Below are 21206 nucleotides of genomic sequence, written 5' to 3' on the forward strand. Positions count from 1 at the left end.
CAGAATGATATATGGTTTGTTTACACATATATACAACCTGAGCCTGTGATGGAGGGGTTCACAGCATTAACAGCCCAAGAGGGTCTTGCTTCCCCCACAGCCACAGCCTTGGATTCCAGCAGAAACCAGGCATGGTTCTGCCTCCCAGCTGCTCAGCCTGCAGCCTTGCTTCTACCTTCTAGCTCACATACGCCTCAACTCTTAACTATGTCTTTTATCTTTCTAATTACCAGTGAGTTGAGAGAGCGGGACCCACCCACTTTTGTCTGGCACAGAGCCAGTTCCTTTGTTACCTTAATGGGCCATACTCAGAGGGCCGTTACCTCAACAGGAAGCTAGCCTGGATGTTTCAAGAATTGAATCCAGGAATTAGAAGGGGGCTCAGGCCCCCTCAGCTCATAACAATATTATTCTCAATGGAATACTTTATAGGTTTAACTGGTTTTTATTTTCATTGTATTGTTCGTACACTGCTTAGAGGCTATTGTAATCAAGTGGAACAACAACAAAACCAAAAACAGTGCTTCTGTTCAGAGCTCCAATCAGTTTGCTATGCCTTCCTCCAACAGGCCATTCTCTCTTCTACCTGCAGTTTTCTGTTTTCATTTTCCAACAGACATTCACCATTCTGTAGTGACTGAGTATGATCAGTCTTTATCAGGCTGTGTGTGTGTGTGTGTGTGTGTGTGTGTGTGTGTGTTGGTGGCTCATTTTGTGTTGGCAGTTGGCACTCACTGCCTGAGTTCATTATTATTCAGTCATTCATTTATTTATTTCCATTTATGAATTGCTTCCTGTAGAAGACCTCAAAGCAAATTAACAATAAAATCATCCACAATGGAAGCAAATATAAAACAATTAGATTTATAAAAACAAAACAATTTGATATTTTTAAAAACTGTATCAAATCCAATACAGATTCAGCATGGAATAAAAATCCTCACTTAAAAGACTTGTTAAAAAAGGGAGGACTTCAGTAGGTTCTGAAAAGACATTTGGAGGAAGGGATGATTTTTTTATGCTATCTAGGATACAGGGTCTGAGTGTTCCTTATCAGTTCACGGCCCTTATGGACGACTGTGGAGCAGTGATATCTAAACGAAGAGCTGAGTCTTTTCTAAAGGGGATCAATGGTGTAAAATTTACAGATGGATCCCTGCCATGTGGGCGCAGACGTCTGTGTTCCAAAAAGCCTATTGTCTAGATGGGCTTTGATAATGTCTGCTAAATTGATGGTTATTCTGTTGACATAGGAGTGGGTGACCTTAACAGTTTCATGCGCCAGTTCCAGATCCATTTATTACCCGAGTATACATCATTGTTTCCACCTGAGTGAAACATGTATTGCTTATTTTGCGTTTCTTAGTGGTATTGAGGTCAGCTGGATTATTCTGAGGCAAGTAGTAGAGGGAGGGAAACGAAGCACATTTGCAGATAGAATCGCAGAATGAGTTGGAATGGACCACTAGGATCATCTATTCTAGTCCAACCCCCTGCAATGCAGGAATCTTTCACTCAAAGTTGGACTCAGAGCTACTGGGCAGTCGAATTGTCCACTTACTATTCACGGGAGGTAGAAACGCGCGTGCTTTCCCCCTATTCGAACAGCGCCGAATCGAGAGCCCATAGAAAGCGGATAAGTCTCCCTCCCTCTCTCCGTTTCTAGACATACGCGGTCACTCTTGCCTTTTTGACTACCTCTATGAACATTCCCTTCCGCTCCACCCATTGGCCGAGATAGAGGCGACTAGGCGGAAGGGCTCGTGCTCTCGCGTTGTTCCCCCGCTTCTCGCGGGAACCGCCGCAGCCGGAAGCTCCACGTCGGTGAATTGGGCTGTGAGGGAGACGGGGAGCGTCGGTGGCCGCAGCCCGGACTGCGCGAGCCAGAGCCATGGTGAGCTGGGCGAGGAGGGGGCGGCGGCAGCGTTGCCCGAAGGCAGGAGGCCGGCTGTTTCTGCCAGGGAAGTGGGCTCGGTGGGTGGGGAGGAGCAGGCGCTGCTGGAACCGGGGAGAGAGAGGCCTGCCCGGCGGGGCCAAGGATTCCCCGTCTATTTAAGCTGCACAGCAGGCAGAAATCCGGCAGGTGAAGTGTTTCCCGGCCTGGAGGCGCCTTGACAGGAGAAGGCTCACCTGCTGGTTTCTGCCTGCTTTGATTATGGGGTGGGGGATGGGGAAGGTGGTACCTGTGCTATTGCTGCCTCTCCCGAGGCTCTGAGCGGATTTACCTCTATCAAACTGCCTGCATATTTCGTGTTGTGCAGCGCAAAGCTCACAGCCAGCTCCCCTTTGGAGCCCGTGGTGGTGTGTAGTCTCCCTTTGTTCCAGTGCTTCTTATATTCACAAGTAGCGTCTGGACTGGAGGTGATGGAAGAGATATTGGGGGTGGGGTCTGCATGATGGTTGATGGTTCAATGAAAGCATTTGCTCAGTTGAAAATGGCAAATTCTCCTGGCCACCACTTATCAGCTGTTAGCCTGTTCTCATCTGAAGATGTGTGAAAGGCAGGCAACCAGTGCTTTTTTTCTTCTTCTAAAAAATGTTTAGGGGTACTCTCATTTTCCTACACATATTGAAATACTGCCCCTCAATGAGGCCAAACTTTGATTCACAAAATGTTTAGGGGTATGCGTCCCCCCAGAAAATACACTTCCTTCAACCATTGCTGTAATTCACACTCTTATGTATCCTGTGTACATATCTTAAGCTGAGGGCTCTGCAGTATGGATAGTAGCCCGATGGCCAGGCATGTGGTTAGGGTATTGGCAGAGTTGCTTCCTGTATTTAGTGTCCCGCTTCGTGCCTGCTGAAATGGAAGTGCATTGTCTACAACAGTCTCTCCCAATCTGTGGCCCTCCAGATGTTCTGCTGCAACTCCCATCATCCCGTTAGCCTTGCTGGCTGGGGCTTATGGAAGTTAGAGTTGAAAACAAATGGAGGGTGAAAGTAAGCTTGCACATTTCTGGGTTTTATGAATTGTATAAATAGGTTAGCTTAGATGTATCCAAGAAGGTTTGAGATTTGATCGAAGCAGTATAATAAAAATACCAGTTATAGAGACAGATCTGTGGTCCATTTAGCCCAGTACTGCCAACTTTTACTAGCGGCAGCTTCTTAGGATTCTGTTGATTTATATCAGGCGGAGGGAAACTTGACTCTCCGGATGTTTTGAGACTACAATTCCCACCATCTCTGACCACTGGTGCTGTTAGCTAGGGATGATGGGAGTTGTAGTCCCAAAACATCTGGAGGGCCGAGTTTGCTTACTCCTGATTTATATGCTTTTAACTGGAAGAGCCTGGAGTCAAATGCATGCAGTGTGCTTTGTGAGTGACCTGTCAGTTTTCCTGGATGTTTGTATATATACTAATGGGGCATCAGTTGTTGTTGTTTTTTAATCCTACCTAGTGCTTCTATTACACTTGTCAAAAAAGGGCTGTGCACAAAGGGCATGAACATGCTCTTTTGTCTGTGTCACTTTTTGTGAATATTGTAGCAGTATAATTTCATCCCAAACTGTTGTTTCATATCTGAAATCCTCTCACATTGTCAAAATTCTTAGCCTAGGACTAGGTATATGATGAACGTGTGTTATTTATCACAATAATGTTTTAATAAGCTGACAGCTGTTGCTGATTTTAGCATGGCCAACAGTCTGTAAGGGAATGAATGATTGAATAGGTTTATTGCAGTCAGGCTAGTGTGAACCACTTATGTAAATATGACTGGCTGTTTAGGTCCTGTCCAATTTTCTTTCAGCATAAATATATTTAACCAGCTATTGTATGTGTTTGTAACGGCCTCATTCTATTCTTCTGCCTTTTAGCCTCTTCGACTTGACATAAAGCGTAAGCTAACAGCTCGATCTGATCGAGTGAAGAGTGTGGACTTGCATCCCACAGAGCCATGGATGTTGGCTAGCCTTTACAATGGTAGTGTCTGTGTTTGGAACCATGAAACACAGGTAATGTGTGATATAAAATATGTTCAGTGAAAAGTTGTAAAATGATTATTGATATTAGGGCCCAATTAAATGTGATTGGGGAGATTTGTGATGAGGACTCCTTGTGTTTTATGAAGTCACAGGGTCCTCTGAATTTGATTGGGATTGTGGTATCACATTAAGACCCTTCCCCCCCACTCAAGGGCATTGAACTGTGTGGTGAATTTATTTTCCTAAGAATATTAAATTTATGAAGTGTTTGAAACTTTTTGCAACTTATTCATGTAACTTTTGTGACTTATTTATGTTTCTAGAATATTGTCCATCGTGTTCCGACAGTTGAAAAACAGCTATCTGAAATAGCTAAAGAGATTTCTAAAAAGCGTTTTTTCATGAATAAAAGTTAACATAAAATGTAAACTTTGTTTTCAGACATTAGTGAAGACTTTTGAAGTATGTGACCTACCAGTGAGAGCATCTAAATTTGTGGCAAGAAAAAACTGGGTTGTTACAGGAGCCGTAAGTTGTCTTCTTTCACTAAGAATGTTTTGTTGTTTATTTTGGAACCTTGAAGCTACTAATCATTTAGAGGTTTGCTTTTTGAAAAGAAGGATATTTAAGTAGTAAGAAATTCTGAATTGCAAATTTAATTGCAGAGGAACCTTATGGACTGAGGATGGTTGATGATTTTTAAAAGAGATACAGTGTGGTATAAGGTGCTATATTAGCAAAAATATAGGTATACAGTCCACTAAAGCAGAGGTGGTGAACCTGCGGCCTTCCAAATGTTGTTGGGCTTCAGCTCCCATCAGGCCCAGCCAGGATGACCAGTGGTCATGCATGATGAGAACTGTAGTTCAGCAACAACTGGAGGACCAGTTGTTTTCCCATCTCTGCACTAAAAGATATGCAAAGTGATGCTAGACGTTACCTTTTATTTTTTTAAATGTATCTTTCTGTATGAGGGAAGCTTAGAAACAAGTTTAATAAAAACAATGCAAGATCAAAACCAATAAAGTTGTGAGTTGTGTTCCATTCACACAGTGGGACTTCCCTTTCTTCTCCTGTCCCTGCACATCGCCTAAATCTGCTCTAGAGAGTCCCCCAGCTCTTTGGAGCAGGTTTTGAGAGTGCATGGGTGGGACACAGAAGAGAAGGGAAAGCTCCATTGCACAAATAGAAGTCTGTTGCACAAGCAGAATGGCAGCATTAGATACAATCCTTTATTTGGAAGTGGAAATTCAGTTTTCATTTATAGAGAAGCTGATTTTTATTGGGTTTTTCCTCATAGGATGACATGCAAATTCGGGTTTTCAACTACAACACTTTGGAAAGGGTTCACATGTTTGAAGCACACTCAGATTATATCCGCTGCATTGCTGTGCATCCTACACAACCTTTCATTCTAACTAGCAGTGGTAAGAGTTTAATTTTATTACTAATTGTTATTTTAATGAGTTACTCTCTAGAATTTTGTAAGAAAGTAAGCTGCGTACCTCCTTGAAGTAGCAACATATTTTAGCGACTCCAGAACTTGTAACAAGATTGCTGCAGAATCCTACCGGAAGCTATAGAAGAGGGTTGACAAAACTTTAGCCGTCCAGATGTTGCCAAGTTATAATTGCACAACTGTTGTCCATGCTGGTTGTGGCTGTTGGGAGTTGTAGTTCTGCAGCATCTGGATGGCCACAGGTTAGTCATCCCTGATTAGAACTAGATCCATATTAGCTGGCTTATTGTCTCATAGTCTTCCTATTTATGTTGTTTTATATCTTAAGTGCCCCAGATCTTTGTTTGCATTATATGCTAGTTCCATTTTAACATAAACCCAGTTTCTTCTTACAAAACATAAGTATTTATGGTTCTCAAGCATCTGTATTCAGTTATCCAGTTCACTGTGGTAGGATGTAGTCAAACTTCAAAGAATTTAAATGTATGCTGCTGCTGATAATGATGATGATGCGTATCTATGCAACATAAAACTCTCATTATGGGGATGCAAAACTGGGGCCCTCTACATTTTGCTTGCCTTCAACTCCCATCAACCCCAGCTAGCATGACCAAAGGTCAGCCATGATGGGAATTGCGCCTCAACAACATCTGGTGGGCCACAGATTTCCCATCCATGCTCTAGAAAGAATATGTCATAGAAGTATTTGATTAAGAATAAAACTTGACCAAACAGCAGCAACTCAGAATCTGAAAGAGAAACAATGCATGCTTTCCTATGGCACATCTGAATATAACAGTAGTTTGGGGCTGGGGGAGGGGGCTTAGCTGTGAACCTTTTTGGGGGGCCAGGTAGGATCAGAGAGAAACACCCTCTGCCAGGTTAAGTCTAGGGAAAAGAGGAAGGGAGCGCTGTCAGAGCAATGGCACTTAGGCATGATGCTGTCCTGCTGGCATATTTCATATTAAAGAGGAAAGTGGGACTGCTAAACAGGTTACTGCAAATTTTGATATCACTAGAATGAATAGACTCTTGAATAGGGATTTTGTAAAGATAAGCTTTTCAGCCATATTGAACTCTTCAGGTAGATGTTCAGGGAAACAAAAGAAAAAAAATAGTATTAGGTTATCACTATTTTTCTTTCCCTTTGGTGCTTATGAAGTGCATAATGGAAGGTATTTTTTCTCTCCTAGATGACATGCTTATTAAGCTGTGGGACTGGGATAAAAAATGGTCCTGTTCTCAAGTGTTTGAAGGGCACACGCATTATGTGATGCAGATTGTCATAAATCCTAAGGATAATAATCAGTTTGCTAGTGCCTCCTTGGACAGAACAATCAAGGTAGAGTGATTTCTTACTTGAAAATCAGAATTTTAAAGTGAAATGCTCTTCTTATATTGTAGGTGCTTAACAGCTGCTTGGAGGATATAGCATAAATGTATTTTGAGTCATTTTAATACTCTGGGAAGATTATTATTATTTATTTATCTGCACCAGTATGCATCCAATACAAAGGCTGGTGCACATGATACACTTGAGTGTAGATTGTGCTCAAAATAGTGTGATCCCTGGGTTTAACTTTTGTTCTGCTTATCATAGGGGTTATTGTCATCACACAGAATTCGGATGGGACAAAATCTGCCCCAGGATTTAACACAGGCTTCTAATTATACTGCTCCCTTTGTCTTCTGTTCTAAACACATGAAATTAGCCAATAGTGATATGTGCAAGTTTGAAAAGGGCTTCCAGGGGTTCATTAGACCCAGTCACCAATCATTTTCATATTCTTGCAAGGTGTGGCAGCTTGGTTCTTCATCACCCAACTTCACTTTGGAAGGCCATGAGAAAGGCGTAAATTGCATTGATTACTACAGTGGAGGTGATAAGCCGTACCTAATTTCTGGAGCAGATGACCGCCTAGTAAAGATCTGGGACTATCAGGTATGTTGTGTCCTACTGTTCCTATAGCATTTATTTGCATAATATCGAAAAAGCAAAAATGTTATGGTTTTGTGTTTTTTAAATCAGGTATATGAATATTTTTGTCATTGGCCGTTTTCAGTTGAAGATTATTATATTTTGCTGGAAGCCGCCCAGAGTGGCTGGGGCAACCCAGTTAGATGGGTGGCATATAAATGATAAAGTTGTTGTCATCATCAGAAAGGTCTATTTAGGTACTTTGTAACTGTCATTAAATTTTATAGTTTATAACATTTATCATATGTTAAAGAGTGCTATCAAGTCTTTGCATCCACAGCTTCATTTCTTTTTTTCCTTTGCAGAATAAAACATGTGTGCAAACTCTTGAGGGTCACGCACAAAATGTGTCCTGTGTTAGTTTCCACCCTGAGCTTCCCATCATCATCACTGGCTCTGAAGATGGTAAATTCAACCATTTCTCAATTCTCTTTAGAGTGCCAGTTTATTTCCCTATGGGGGTTTCTGTAGCAGTGAGAACTCAACATCTCACCAAAGCTTGACATGAGCCATAAGCATTTTTTGCTTTCAGATGCTTACAAATTAACTCGAGACAATTAGAAATAGTCCTGTTATATTTGTATAGATGGGTTGCAGAGCTGAAGTGTAGGCTTGTTAATGGGTTTCTTTGTGAACTGTTCTCATTTACAGCTCCTTTATTTGAAGAGCATTGTAAACAAAAGTGAAATATACCTAGAGGCTGTGAGTTTTAATAAGCACGAAGGCTTAAAAGGGGTATAATTACAAATAAATACGAAATACAAGAAGGGTAGAATTGTTCCAGGAGAGATATTTCCATTGCACAGATTTAAATTCTTCTCAGTTAGAAATGTCTGAGAAGTGATAAACAAATGCTTAATACTCTGATTGGAAAATACTTACCTTTTATATAAGTCTCGAGAAGGCAGACCTGGCCACAGTCATTCATTCTATGGCAACATCCCTGTGGGACTTCTCTAATGTATCTGTTGTTAGACTGCCTTAAAAAATGTACAGAAGCCTTAATAAAGTTATAGATATATAAACATTCCACTTTCCGTATATCCCCATTGGACTTCCCCACACCTTCCAAATCTGCGTTCTTTGTAATAACAATATCAGCAATTTGTTACCTTATTTCAAACCTTTATTAAGGTTTTTTCTTTTTCTTTTGTTAAAAAAAAAAAAATCAAAAAAGTGTTTCTTGTATTTGGTTTCTTCTGTACTATTTGGAATGTACAAAACTATGAAAAGAAACGCAACAAAAAATATTTTTTTAAAAAAATGTACAGAAGCTACAGATGGTTCAAAATGCAGCAGTTACTTCTAATTGGAACTGCAGTAACTATGATGATAATTAGATTCAGGCATTTGTAAGTCATTTAAACGAAAAAGGGGGTGCTGCTAGAACCACACACCCCCTCATCATTTTTTATGCCCTCCACAAATTGGAGGACAGTTGTCTGAAGCAGGGAACTTCCTGCACACATGATGGTTATCTACACAGTTGTAAAACGTGCAGGGAGCCTCCACAGGTACAAGGGAGCCTTCCCACTCCAGAATATGCCCCCTCCCAACTCAGAAAACTGAGGGGCGGTGGATATATTGTTCTCGTCCTCACAGCTCCTGTGCCCCCCCCCCCCAATGTATTGCACACAGGTTACAGACACCTGGAGAGGGCAGTTGTACAGGTTTTATTGAGTATCTGTTTGTTTCTGGGTCCAGTTTAAAGTGCTGGTTCTATCCTGCTGTGTTCTGCAGGGGAGCACAGGATAGAGAGCTTTTTCAGGTACGGCACCACGCATGTGGAATCACCTGGCCCAATAGCTGCTTGCCTTTCCGTGGACAGTGGAAACAAAAATCTTCAGAAAAGTTTTTGATGATGCTTTTGTTCTTTTATTTCATTATGATTCTGCTCCTTTATGTATTTAGGTGATTTGTACAGTTTACATATTTGTTTAATTTTATTTTATAGTTTTATTCTTTGTCCTTTATGTAACCCAGTTTTGCACAGGGTATGAAACAGTGTATTAATAATCATGATTGGGGGTTGGGTCCCCCCCTCTGAAGTATCTAAGTAATGCTGAATGCAATAACTCTGCCACTGCATAGGAACTGTTCGGATTTGGCATTCAAGCACTTACCGTTTGGAAAGTACTCTGAACTATGGCATGGAAAGGGTGTGGTGTGTGGCGAGCCTGAGAGGATCAAATAATGTGGCTCTGGGATATGATGAAGGTAGCATCATTGTTAAGGTATGTGCCTTAGAAAATATTTAACTCATTCTAGATGTCCACTAGTGGAATAATTACTTGGCATGTTTTTATTAAATAATTGGGGTCAGTACAGAGGACACCACTCTTATTTGAAATACTGCATTGGAGACTTAACTGTTGGTTGTCACTGTCAAAAGGTTTTTAAGCAAATTGGTTTATTAGTTACATTGACTATTGTATACATCTACTCTCCTCATGCTTCCTTCCTTGCTAGCTTGGCCGTGAAGAGCCAGCCATGTCAATGGATGCTAATGGCAAGATAATTTGGGCTAAGCATTCAGAAATCCAGCAAGCTAATCTGAAAGCAATGGGGGATGCTGAAATCAAAGACGGAGAGAGACTGCCACTTGCTGTGAAAGATATGGGCAGCTGTGAAATATATCCTCAGACTATTCAGCACAATCCCAATGGGAGGTAAGAGATTTCTTTTTCCGAAGATAAAAACTTAAACCCGTTCATTAATTTTAAATTCTGTTTAGGGCCAGAGACATTGTATGTGTGTATCTTTCTGATCATGCTTTTCTGAGTTTTACAAGTCTTACACAAACCTTCCTTGCATACTGTAATTTACATTTCTTTTGTTTTTACTGCATTACAGGTTTGTAGTAGTGTGTGGGGATGGTGAATACATCATTTACACAGCTATGGCACTGAGAAACAAAAGTTTTGGTTCTGCTCAGGAGTTTGCATGGGCACATGATTCTTCAGAGTAAGTCCTTTGTTCTTTGTTTAATCTTAGCATTTCGTTTAATATTGTGGCGCTTCGTTTTGGACTATGAACAGCAATCGTCTCTGCATAGCTCTTTGGTCTGCTGTTGTTTTTTTTAAAAAAGAAATTCAGTATGAAATATAAAATGTGTAATCAACAGTTTTTGTAGTGGCTGCATCCCAATTCAGTTTATGGCCTAGTTGGAGGCAAGGACACATGGCCTGTGGACTGCATCCAGTCAATTTAAGCCTTATTCCAGCCATCCTTTTACAGCTGTTTTGGCAAAAGGGGAATAACCTGTCTATACAAGTCTGCAAGAGAACATTGGCAGGATCTATATGGCCTGTGTGCCTAGTATTGACTGCTATTGGCCTTGTTTGTTAATCTTGCTGAATAAGAGCTTGGTTCTACTGAAATCTTTTTTTTGTGTGCAGGTATGCAATCAGGGAAAGCAACAGCAGTGTCAAGATATTTAAAAACTTCAAAGAGAAGAAGTCTTTTAAACCTGACTTTGGAGCAGAAGGCACGTTATGCATTTTATCTTCTGTACCCATCTTAGCTAGTTTTAAACATTGTCCAGAAAGCTTCTAATTTCTTCTGCTTGTGTCCCCTGAAGGTATCTACGGCGGTTTCTTGCTGGGTGTCCGATCTGTCAATGGCCTGGCATTTTACGACTGGGAAAATACAGAATTGATACGCAGAATTGAAATCCAGCCCAAACACGTGAGTTTTGTTCCAGTCGCAACCTGCTGATTAATTAAAGCTCACCTTGCAAGGTCAGCTGCTGTTAATTCTGAAACTTTCGGAGTCTTAAAACAAAAATAGTGTGCCTTATCTCTTTTGGTGCCACAATAGGCTTAATTTGTCTTCTAATCAGAGCCCAAACCTTTAAGGTTATTGCATTGTTTTGATGTAGATTTTCTGGTCTGACTCTGGTGAGCTCGTCTGCATAGCCACTGAAGAATCTTTCTTCATTCTGAAGTATCTTTCTGAAAAAGTTGCAACAGCCCAGGAGACACATGAGGGAGTCACTGAAGATGGCATTGAAGATGCCTTTGAGGTAACTACACTTAATGATTAATAGGCTTTTTGGATCTGATTCTGTCTTTCAAACCATTTATACTGCTGTCAACTAACAGACTAGCCTGGGAAATTGACAAGGTGGATTGACTTGGAAGATTAGCTTTGGGACACACCCGGTCATTTTAAATCATTTAGATCCTGTTTTCTTTAAGGAAATCAAAGTGGTATATAATAAAAATAAAAACAATGTAAAATGATATACAATAGAGAATATAATACAATATAACATGATAGCAGCCTAAATACTTATGAGGGCTCTAAAGCCTAATCGAAAAAGAAACAATTTAATTGTCCTCCTAAACATTAGCAGCAAGGGAACCATATTAAGATGTTAATAAGGCTTCATGTAAATATGAATCGTACAGCTGTCTTGGATCTATATAGAGCGGGGCTGGGGATCCTGTAGTCCTCCAGATGTTGTTGGACTCCATTCTGACCATTGGCCATGCTGGCTAAACTTAATGGGAGTTTGGAGTCCAAAAATAGCTGGAAGGTCACATTCCTGGTTCAGAATATTTTGTCGACAACAAAGTTACTGAATGAACTTTGTTCTGTTGGATTTTAAAAGATCATTAGGCTACTATGTACATATATGTCACATGGAACTTCTTGTACCATATCCCACTACTAAGGGAACTGTGGTGAATAGGGAATTTGAACTTTTGTTTATCTTATCTGTGTTGTAGTAGAAGAGGTTTTTTGGTGGATCAATATTTTAAGCTGAGCTTCCATTAATATGGGACTCTTCATCACTAAGCCTGTGGAGTTGACCCATTTATATAACTAAACTCTCTTAATGGACCCAGTTCCTATGGAGAGTTTAGTAAACAAGATTGTCCTAAGCCTAAACACCTTTGTTCCTCCAGGTCCTTGGTGAAATTCAAGAGATTGTGAAAACGGGGTTGTGGGTAGGCGACTGTTTTATTTATACCAGTTCTGTGAACAGACTGAACTACTATGTTGGAGGAGAAATCGTCACCATTGCACATTTGGACCGGTGAGTGTCCAGCTATTAATCAGATATAGTTCTAATTGATATGTTGATATTTGCATATATATATAGTTGATATGTTTATTTGCATATATTTTAAAATTTTCTATATGGAGGTTTTATGATGGCCTATATTTGTAATGCCCAATAAAGGTTTGGCAAAGTAAGATATGAAATTATTGCTATTAAGTTCAATGCACATTGATAGTTCAATGCACATTGAGCAGAGTTCTGTGGCAAGAAGTAATTACTGTGCCAGTAATGGGCAGGCATGTGGTCCTTAAGCAAGAAGCTATTTAGAGTGTAAATCTGACTATGGGGTGCTCCAGCAGCGTAGCTTTTGTGTTGCCCATGCAACCTGCTTCTTGAAGATTCTTTTGTCTTTCAGATATGGCACTAAGCCAGGTGTGGGCTAAACTTTAAGATCACATACTAAGCTAGGTGTGGCCCTCTAGGCATTGCTGAACTACAACTCCTAGCAGCCCTGGCAAACACAGACAATGGCCAGGGATGATAGGAGTTGTAGTTCTGCATCATCTGGAGGGCCAAAGGTTCTCCATACTTGTGCTAAGCCATAAATTCTTCCTATCCGTCACTGCTGTTATCTCCAGTGTGTTACTACCTAAGGAAATGGAAGAGTTTCAGAAATAAAATTCCTTTGCGGTGGGGTGGGTCTCCTCAGTGATCTGGAGTTTCTGTACCTCAGCATACTCACAGTTTGATAGAGACTCACTACCCTTAGCATATCAGTTTAATTCAAGTGAATTACATAATTGCCTGATATTTCAGCATGCAATCTTAAGGACTGTGATGCTGATGGCTAGGGGAGTGCAGGTTAGGATGGTGTGTTAATGGCTCTCTTCTGGCCAACAGGAGTGCTGGTGGTTGTAAGACCATTGCTATTGCCCATGCTAGTAGAAAGCTGCTGCCAGCTGTTGTTCCACCAGCAGTGGAAAGCAAAGCATCCCAGTTGGGTCCTTGTGCCTCTCTGCTACACCAACCAGGATCCGATGCACTAAATGTACTGAAGAACCAGCCCACCACCATCTTCCCCAGCCGGTGTAGCTAGTGGAGCTTGGGATGTGGTGGTTCAATTGACACTTTGCTGTTTGTTGCTCCGCATTAGGATTGCTCTGCCAGATGATTTCTCAGACTGAAGTTATTCTAATGAATGCAATCTCTCTCTCCCACCCCCTTTCCTTAAAGGACAATGTATTTACTTGGATATATCCCCAAAGACAACAGACTTTACCTTGGTGACAAAGAACTGAACATAGTGAGTTACTCCTTGCTAGTCTCGGTGCTAGAGTATCAAACTGCCGTGATGAGGAGAGACTTCAGTATGGCTGACAAAGTTCTTCCCACAATTCCAAAGGAACAGAGGACCAGAGTTGCACACTTCCTTGAGAAGCAGGTGAAAACATTTGGCACATTCTATCAAATTAATCTTTGGTCAACAAATATAGATTAAAATACTGGAATTGGAAATGGCTGTAAATTTAATTTGGCAGGGGTGGACATATCTATTAGGCACTTAAATGCTCTTGAATACAAGGTAAGTAATTATGTGTTGTTTTTTGGCTTGTATAAAAAGGGAGATGTATTTGTGTATCAATTTTTGCTGTGGTTTGCTAAGAAGATTCCTTCACTAATGTCTTTTTTTATTATTATAATATTCAGGGCTTCAAACAGCAAGCACTCGCAGTATCTACAGACCCAGAACACCGCTTTGAGCTTGCTCTTCAGCTTGGTGAACTTAAGATTGCATATCAGCTTGCAGTGGAAGCAGAGGTATGCTGACACCATTTTAGAAACACAGGAGGAATTACCAATGTCCATGTTAAGATGCAGAAGAATAGTCTCTTATGAAAGAAATGTTTTGGCTATAAAGGTCCACCTGTAGCAGCAAAACGGAATACCTATACCTGCCCAACCTGCAATAAAACATGTCTCTCCTGTATCAGTCTCTGCAGCAACAGCAGGTGCTGTAACTCTCCAGTGGTTTGACTTTACCCTCGAAGGTGCATTCTTCCATTGTCTCTCGAGACAAATGGATGCCAACAATAAAAGTGCAAAGTCAACCTGGTTGTTTAGTATCAAGGCTGAACTGAATTTAATGGAATCTGTGCAAAATATTGATTGCCCACTGAAGTTCTAGAATTCCTGATTTTTATATTATTGTAAAGCATCAAACAAGTTTATTTGACATGATCTCTGTCTGTAATGCTGAAGTGAGAGCAAGATAGCTTCCCCCAGATTTTGACAGCAGCAAGCAGCTTAATTCAAGTGTTTTTTAAAATATATTTTCTGTCTTGCTGCTTATCTGGAGTATCTGACTAGATTGCTTGAATGATGTTTCAGTGGTATAAGATAGTCCACGCATCTAGGATAGTCTCAAGATCTACCCAGGTTCATAGTTTTTGTTTTACAGAGCATAGTTTGAAAATACCGAGGGTGATCTGGGCAGTGAGAAGTTTTCTGTGGGCTAACCAAGAGTTAATTTTTAGAAGAGGCATACCCATAGTTCTTGGGTGTCAAAATAGTGCAATAAGTATCTTCTTTTAAGGCATGACCATGTGCTTTGAATGAAACATTCAGTGCAAGTGAGGAACTATAGATGAGAAAGCTGAGATAAAAAACCTAACTGGGCTAAATTTAGTCTGAACAGGCTTCAGAACAATGTCAAACATGGCTGATGTGGAATTGCTCTCTGTTTACGCAGTCTGAGCAGAAGTGGAAGCAGCTGGCTGAGCTTGCTATCAGTAAATGCCAGTTTGGCCTTGCCCAAGAGTGCCTGCACCATGCGCAAGACTACGGTGGCTTACTGCTGTTGGCCACAGCTTCAGGAAATACCAGCATGGTGAACAAGCTGGCCGAAGGGGCAGAAAAAGATGGGAAGAACAATGTTGCATTTATGAGCTACTTCCTGCAAGGAAAGTAAGTAACAAATAATCTCTCATCTATACTAGGGGTGGCTAATCCCCAAACTTTTATGTGGGCCCTGAATGCACACACACCCTTGGCAAATTTTTGATGGTGATATCATCATCATCATCATCATTTTATTTTGCTGATGTGGTTTCCTACTGTTGCACTTGACTTGTTTCTGCAGAGAACTGCCCCCAAATTGCTTTGGCATTAGTTCTTCTTTCCCAGATTTACGGTGCTTTCTGAATCACTCAGCAGTAGTAATCCGTTTCTGCTGCTGCTGCTGGCTCAGACAGCTAAGTTGTGTTGACTGACAAAAGATCTGACCTCTGGTCATTCTGCAGAGCAGCCAAAGGCTTCGCAACTGTCTGAGTTAGCAACTGATTAGAAGAAACCAGGAACAAATGTCAGTAGTGAGTGGGCAGTTTAAAAATTATTATTATTACTTATAAAAAGTTATTAATAAGTACCTGAAACAGAGGAAGGGGGATGGAAACCAATAGGGAAAGAAGGTCAATGAAATCCTTTAGTTTTGAGAGAGCCAGCATTTGAAAGACCATAAAATGGATTATGACTTAAATGGACATGGGAAAGGGTGTGGGTGCAAGGGAATGGATTCACTTATGAGGGAAGACGGAGATGGAAAGTAAAAAAGTGCATGTGTGCAGGATCCAACATTGAAAGCTGTTTAAAAAGAAAATCCAGAGTTTATCCATTGTCTATGCAATAGAACCTCTCTATGCAAAAGTCCTGTATACTCTCAATCTATTAGTTTTGTTGTCTTAGATTTGAGGGAAATCTAAGAATGGTCTACAGGATGTAACAGTGGTGTTAATTATGTTTCCTTTGTTGTTTATAACACAACTATATACCACGAAGAGGCCCGGGGAGTATGTCTGGCACAATAGCATCAAAAGCTGCTTGCCAGTGCCAGTATAAGACCTACATACATCATTTTATTTGTATGCCACTTTTCCATAGTTAAAACCATGCTCAAGGCAGCTTACAACATGAAAAAATACATACAGTGGTGCCCCGCAAGACGAATGCCTCGCAAGACGAAAAACTCGCTAGACGAAAGAGTTTTCCGTTTTTTGAGTCGTTCCGCAAGACGAATTGCCCTATGGGCTTGCTTTGCAAGACGAAACGTCTTGCGAGTTCTGGCGAGTTTGTTTCCTTTTTCTTAAAGCCGCTAAGCTGTTAATAGCCGCTAATAGCCGTGCTTTGCAAGACGAAAAAACGCAAGACGAAGAGACTCGCGGAACGGATTAATTTCGTCTTGCGAGGCACCACTGTAATTACAAATGTAACAAAAGTAATCATAATAAATAAAACATCAAAAGGCACATAAGCAAATCAAACTGCTTCCCAACATAAATTGTAATCTAAAACAAAGATAAAATTAATATAAATAACAGCAACACCCCCAAGCCCCTAAACAGTACCCCAGTCCAAGAATCTATTCAAAAGCCTCAGCTTTTGTACTTTGAGTCAGTCAGGGTCTTGCCCTCCCAGTCCAGGTGGAAAAAGGCCTGCAAGGCAGGGAGCAGGTCTTCCAGGACTCACAGCCAAGATGGTATAAGAGAACCACCTGTTTCCTCTAAGAAACCTTAGCAGCTTTATGCCTGATTCTATGTAGTTGCTTCATAGGATCAGGGCATTAGACATTCATTAGCCTTTAAAACCACATTGCCAGTAACGTTGAACACAATGGTTTGCTATTAGCATAATCTTCAGATTATTACTATTGTCTCATTTGTGTTATACTCCAGTAATGGGTACATTTTAAAAACTAGATTTTACTTTTATTTTTGCTTTATTTAACCAAACCCAAACAAATGAAAATGTGACTTTCTTTAAATGTACCATTGTAGGCTTGATAGTTGTCTTGAGCTGTTGATTAAAACCGGACGCTTACCAGAAGCTGCTTTCCTAGCACGAACATATTTGCCGAGCCAAGTTTCAAGGTAACTTTATAATGTTAGTGTGTGTTTTGTAAAAAATATTTTGCTTATAACGGAGGTACTTGCAATGACCATCTGTTCCATCGATAGGGTTGTAAAACTGTGGAGAGAAAATCTCTCTAAAGTCAACCAGAAAGCTGCAGAATCGCTGGCCGATCCCACAGAATATGAAAACTTGTTCCCTGGATTAAAGGAAGCTTTTGTTGCTGAAGAATACATCAAGACAACACAAACTGATTTGCGGCCAGCCAATAAATATCCCCTAGTCACTGTAAGTAGATACAGGTTATGAGCAATTTCATATAGAATCTGGCACGACCTTGAGAATCATTTAGTGTCAGCAAAAGTCTCTACTCACATGATATATTCTCTGTCTTTGGTAGCCAAACGAAGAGAGAAACATACTGGAAGAAGCTAAAGGTTTCACACCAAAAATAGGGGAAGCATTGCAGGTCAGTGGTAATGAAATTCTGGAGTAAAAGTTATCTCCACTAAATGTTCAAAATCCTTACTTCCACAGTGTAGACTGTGGCTTTTTATGGACTGTGTTAAAAAAACAAAACAGAGCCATTTAGATTGTCCGTCCTCTTTATATTTTACATTTACTTTGGTGATAAGCAATTGCTCTGTAATTGTGTTCTTTTCATACCATGTTACCTTAATATAGAAACCACTTTGGATAGCATTGGCACTTAGATGCATGCAGATAATTCTGTTGCTGTCAGTTTTCCTGATTTCTGTGTCTGAATAAATCGGTTGTCTTCCTGAACATTGCTGCATTTCTTCCCATCACAGTTGCTTTCAGCACTTTGAAATAGCCCTGAGCAACAGCTCCAAAATTCTTAGTTTTCTTTTTATTGTTTATCGCTTTATGAGCCCATCCACATATACTTCACAACATTTAAGAAGATTGTCCTTCTAGACTAAATTTTGAGAGCAAGGAGAAGGAAGGGTAGTAAGAAAGGAATGGCGAGCAAATGTTGCACATTCCAGGAATGAGAGACCTGTTCACGTCACAGTAAACTATAGTTTCTTGTAATGAGAATGCTCAGGCTTGAATGCTCTGCTCCAACAACCTGATAGAAGTTTAAAGCTTTTGATCAGTTTGGACATTTTGCAGTTTTCCATTACATCTAACTGTGCAGCTGTGGTTAGTTCCAACCAATGTTAATTCAAATAAACCAGGATCTGAAACTAGCTTTGAGATCCTGGTATGTTAACTGTGGTTAGGGCAAAGCTGTACCTGTTTAAATATAACCAGACATTTTAAGCTTCCTTCCCTATTGAGTGTGTGTTAGAAAGATGGGTAGCTCACTAGAGTTTATTTTTGTCACAACCAGGTCATTATTTGGTATGTCATCTGAACAGGGCAAGTGTCAATTAGATCAGGAGTTCTAAGGGCAATAGGTAAGATTGTAGGAAGAGTGTCTTAATGGAATAAAATGATACATAGTCCTTCCATATGCTGCCTTCTCTCGAATTTGCTTTTGTGTAGGGCTAGTATTACACGCTTTCTTGGTGAATCCGTTTCTTTGGGTTACGCAAGCTAAGTATGGGATCCAGTTTTTCCTTATATGAGCCTTATAAAATATTTAAATATTTCCTTTTTTGTCATAAGGATTCAGAAGAGGAAGAACTAGTTCCTAAGCCTGTGATAGTGCCTCCGGTTGCAGGGAAGGACCCAATTGAAACAATAAAAGATGAAAAGGTAAAAGCTCAAGTGCACCATGAAAAATCCTAAAGCTGGGAAGGTTCTAATCCCAGTAGCAATCCTTATTTCTCTTGTTCCAAACTGTCATTGGAAGTGTCAAAATTAGACCTTTTCTACAGGCTATACAGAATAAGAGTAAGTCAGCAGAGCTTTAGATTCAAGACTGGCAATAGCAAATCTCCCTCCGTGTAATAGACTGGCACATGAGGTTAAGCTTGGTTTAGTTACTTTTGCAATGTACGAACATTAAATGCAAATCATTTGGGGAGTGAGACAATCTAGAATTCTACCATTACATTTCCATTCTCCATAAAACAATTCAGTGACAAGCTAACTCCATTCTGCAATTTCCCCCACTTCGCTCACTTTCCTATGTTACATTTTTCTTGTGAAGCATAGCCTTTGAGATCAGATTTGTACTTGAGAGCTCTTGAGAGAGTAACACTTTCTCCAGAGTGTGGCTAAATGTTAATCTGACCTCTTTAGGAAAGTTTGCCATTGGATTGATTTCCTCTTAATTTAATATAGAAACTTGTGCTTAGTAGTTGTTTACATTTCTGATCAGTACATCACAGTACATTCTTACTGCGTGCTCTTGGCTGCAATCAGATTTTGTTTAGGATGGGTGTTCTTAACTTGGGCACATGAAGCTTGTTTGCAGAGTGTGTGCTAAAAAGAATGCTTCCTTCAACTTTCTCCCACATATCCCTAATGTGTTTATACACCATGATCAAATTGGACTGCAAAACTGAAAGTTCCCTAACTCTTTCCAGCAAGATAGGTATTTGTGATATCCAAGATTAGTCATATCCAGTAGATCCATTGAAGTCAGTGGACTTAAGTCATGCCCAGAGTATGACTAGTGTTGGATATTGCCCCTTATCTTGTCAGCTAAAGCCATAGGTTTCAGGCTTGAACCTAGCTGCATAAAAACTTGAATTCTTCCATTCAGCTTGTTAGGTTTTGGTTCTTTAGGACAGAATCCAGTGTTGCACAAGTAGGTTTCCAGTTGTGCCACAGGACTTGCATTCCTCTCCTCCTCCCACGTTTCTGCTCCAGAGTCCCGAAGCAGATTGAAAGTGTGTAGGAGACTGAAGTCCCATTGTGCAAGCAGAAGTCCATTCTCATATGTGTGACAGCAGTGGATACAACCTTAAAGTAGTTCTATCAGCACGCAAACCTACTTCTCAAGGAAGTCCTTATTCAGATGCAGCTCATTGTCAACGTGTCACAGAGATCGTGACTATCCTAACAGAACACAGGATATCTTTGATAAAACCAATCTTGCCAATAACCTCGTTTTAATCTTGCTGCTGATTTGCTGTACTGTACCAAACCCTGCCCCATCCTCATCTCTACTGCCTAGGTAAACTTCTGCTTGTGGAATGTGTAATATTTTAGATGTTAATGTAAATACTGTCCCATTATACAGCCTCTAAAACTGCCTTAATCACCATTGCTCAGAGTGTTAGAGGCCCTGTTTGGAAAAGTGTTCTAGGTTTCACAATTCTTTATGAAATCAGAAACAAGTTACTCATCCTCTTCCTTCAACAGATTGTACATTGGTTTAAATCAGAGTTGCTTATTATATCCAAATTTTGGGGCTGTGTTTTATAATAAGCAAATATATCTAGCAGGCCCATAGTTGTTTAGGATGGTGGTAGCAGGATAGTCCAATATCACTAAAAAGGAGTAGTTGGAGCATTTCAACTTGCAGAAATAAAATAAGTAGTTTCCCAGTAAGTAGTTCTTTAGCAATGATAGATGCATGGTATTTAGTAAGCCATTTTCTTCTATGTACTTCCTGCCACAGGCATTATTGGAGCTGGATGAAGACTTGGATAACTTAGACCTGGAGGATATTGATACTACCGATATTAATTTGGATGAAGAGATGTCTGACTGAATTTTTTTTTAAATGACCAAATTTCTTACAAATTTCTTTCCCTAAACTTCATTTACTGCAGTCTTCATTGTGGAAAGAAGCTTGGTTTTTATATGCAAGCTGGATCAAGTAAGTAGGGTTAGACCTGTGAAACGCATTGCAGTATCTATTTCTGTTGTGTAGAACTCCTTAGATACTATGCCAAGCTCTTGTCACAGGAAGACCATGCCTTGTAATAAATGTCTTTTAAAATGTAGTTTCCCTTTTAATGTTTTGATTACTAAGCACTGTACCCACAAAACTATTCGATAT

The 21206-nt window shown here is 40.3% G+C and overlaps 1 protein-coding gene across 1 annotated transcript; it reads left to right on the forward strand.

The window, feature by feature from the left end:
- The first annotated feature begins 1738 nt into the window (after positions 1–1738).
- COPB2 (coat protein complex I subunit beta 2) lies at positions 1739–21150 on the forward strand. The gene is made up of 22 exons (XM_028731022.2): positions 1739–1894; positions 3824–3961; positions 4373–4459; positions 5232–5358; positions 6584–6732; positions 7186–7332; positions 7674–7773; positions 9460–9602; positions 9838–10037; positions 10222–10332; positions 10767–10855; positions 10949–11055; positions 11249–11392; positions 12282–12412; positions 13613–13820; positions 14087–14197; positions 15129–15343; positions 17209–17301; positions 17389–17569; positions 17682–17750; positions 18917–19006; positions 20823–21150. The coding sequence occupies exons 1-22, from the start codon at positions 1892–1894 to the stop codon at positions 20913–20915; spliced, it is 2736 nt and encodes a 911-aa protein (XP_028586855.2). The 5' UTR covers positions 1739–1891; the 3' UTR covers positions 20916–21150.
- Positions 21151–21206: the final 56 nt, after the last annotated feature.

This window comes from Podarcis muralis, chromosome 6 (assembly GCF_964188315.1).
Source record: "Podarcis muralis chromosome 6, rPodMur119.hap1.1, whole genome shotgun sequence".
Lineage (NCBI taxonomy): Eukaryota > Metazoa > Chordata > Lepidosauria > Squamata > Lacertidae > Podarcis > Podarcis muralis.

Bases quoted from the DNA above. Each gene is read 5' to 3' on its own strand.
- COPB2 (XM_028731022.2), top strand. The intron at 5,359-6,583 runs GTAAGAGTTTAA...TTTCTCTCCTAG, and splicing joins TTTCATTCTAACTAGCAGTG to ATGACATGCTTATTAAGCTG. The intron at 19,007-20,822 runs GTAAAAGCTCAA...TTCCTGCCACAG, and splicing joins AAACAATAAAAGATGAAAAG to GCATTATTGGAGCTGGATGA.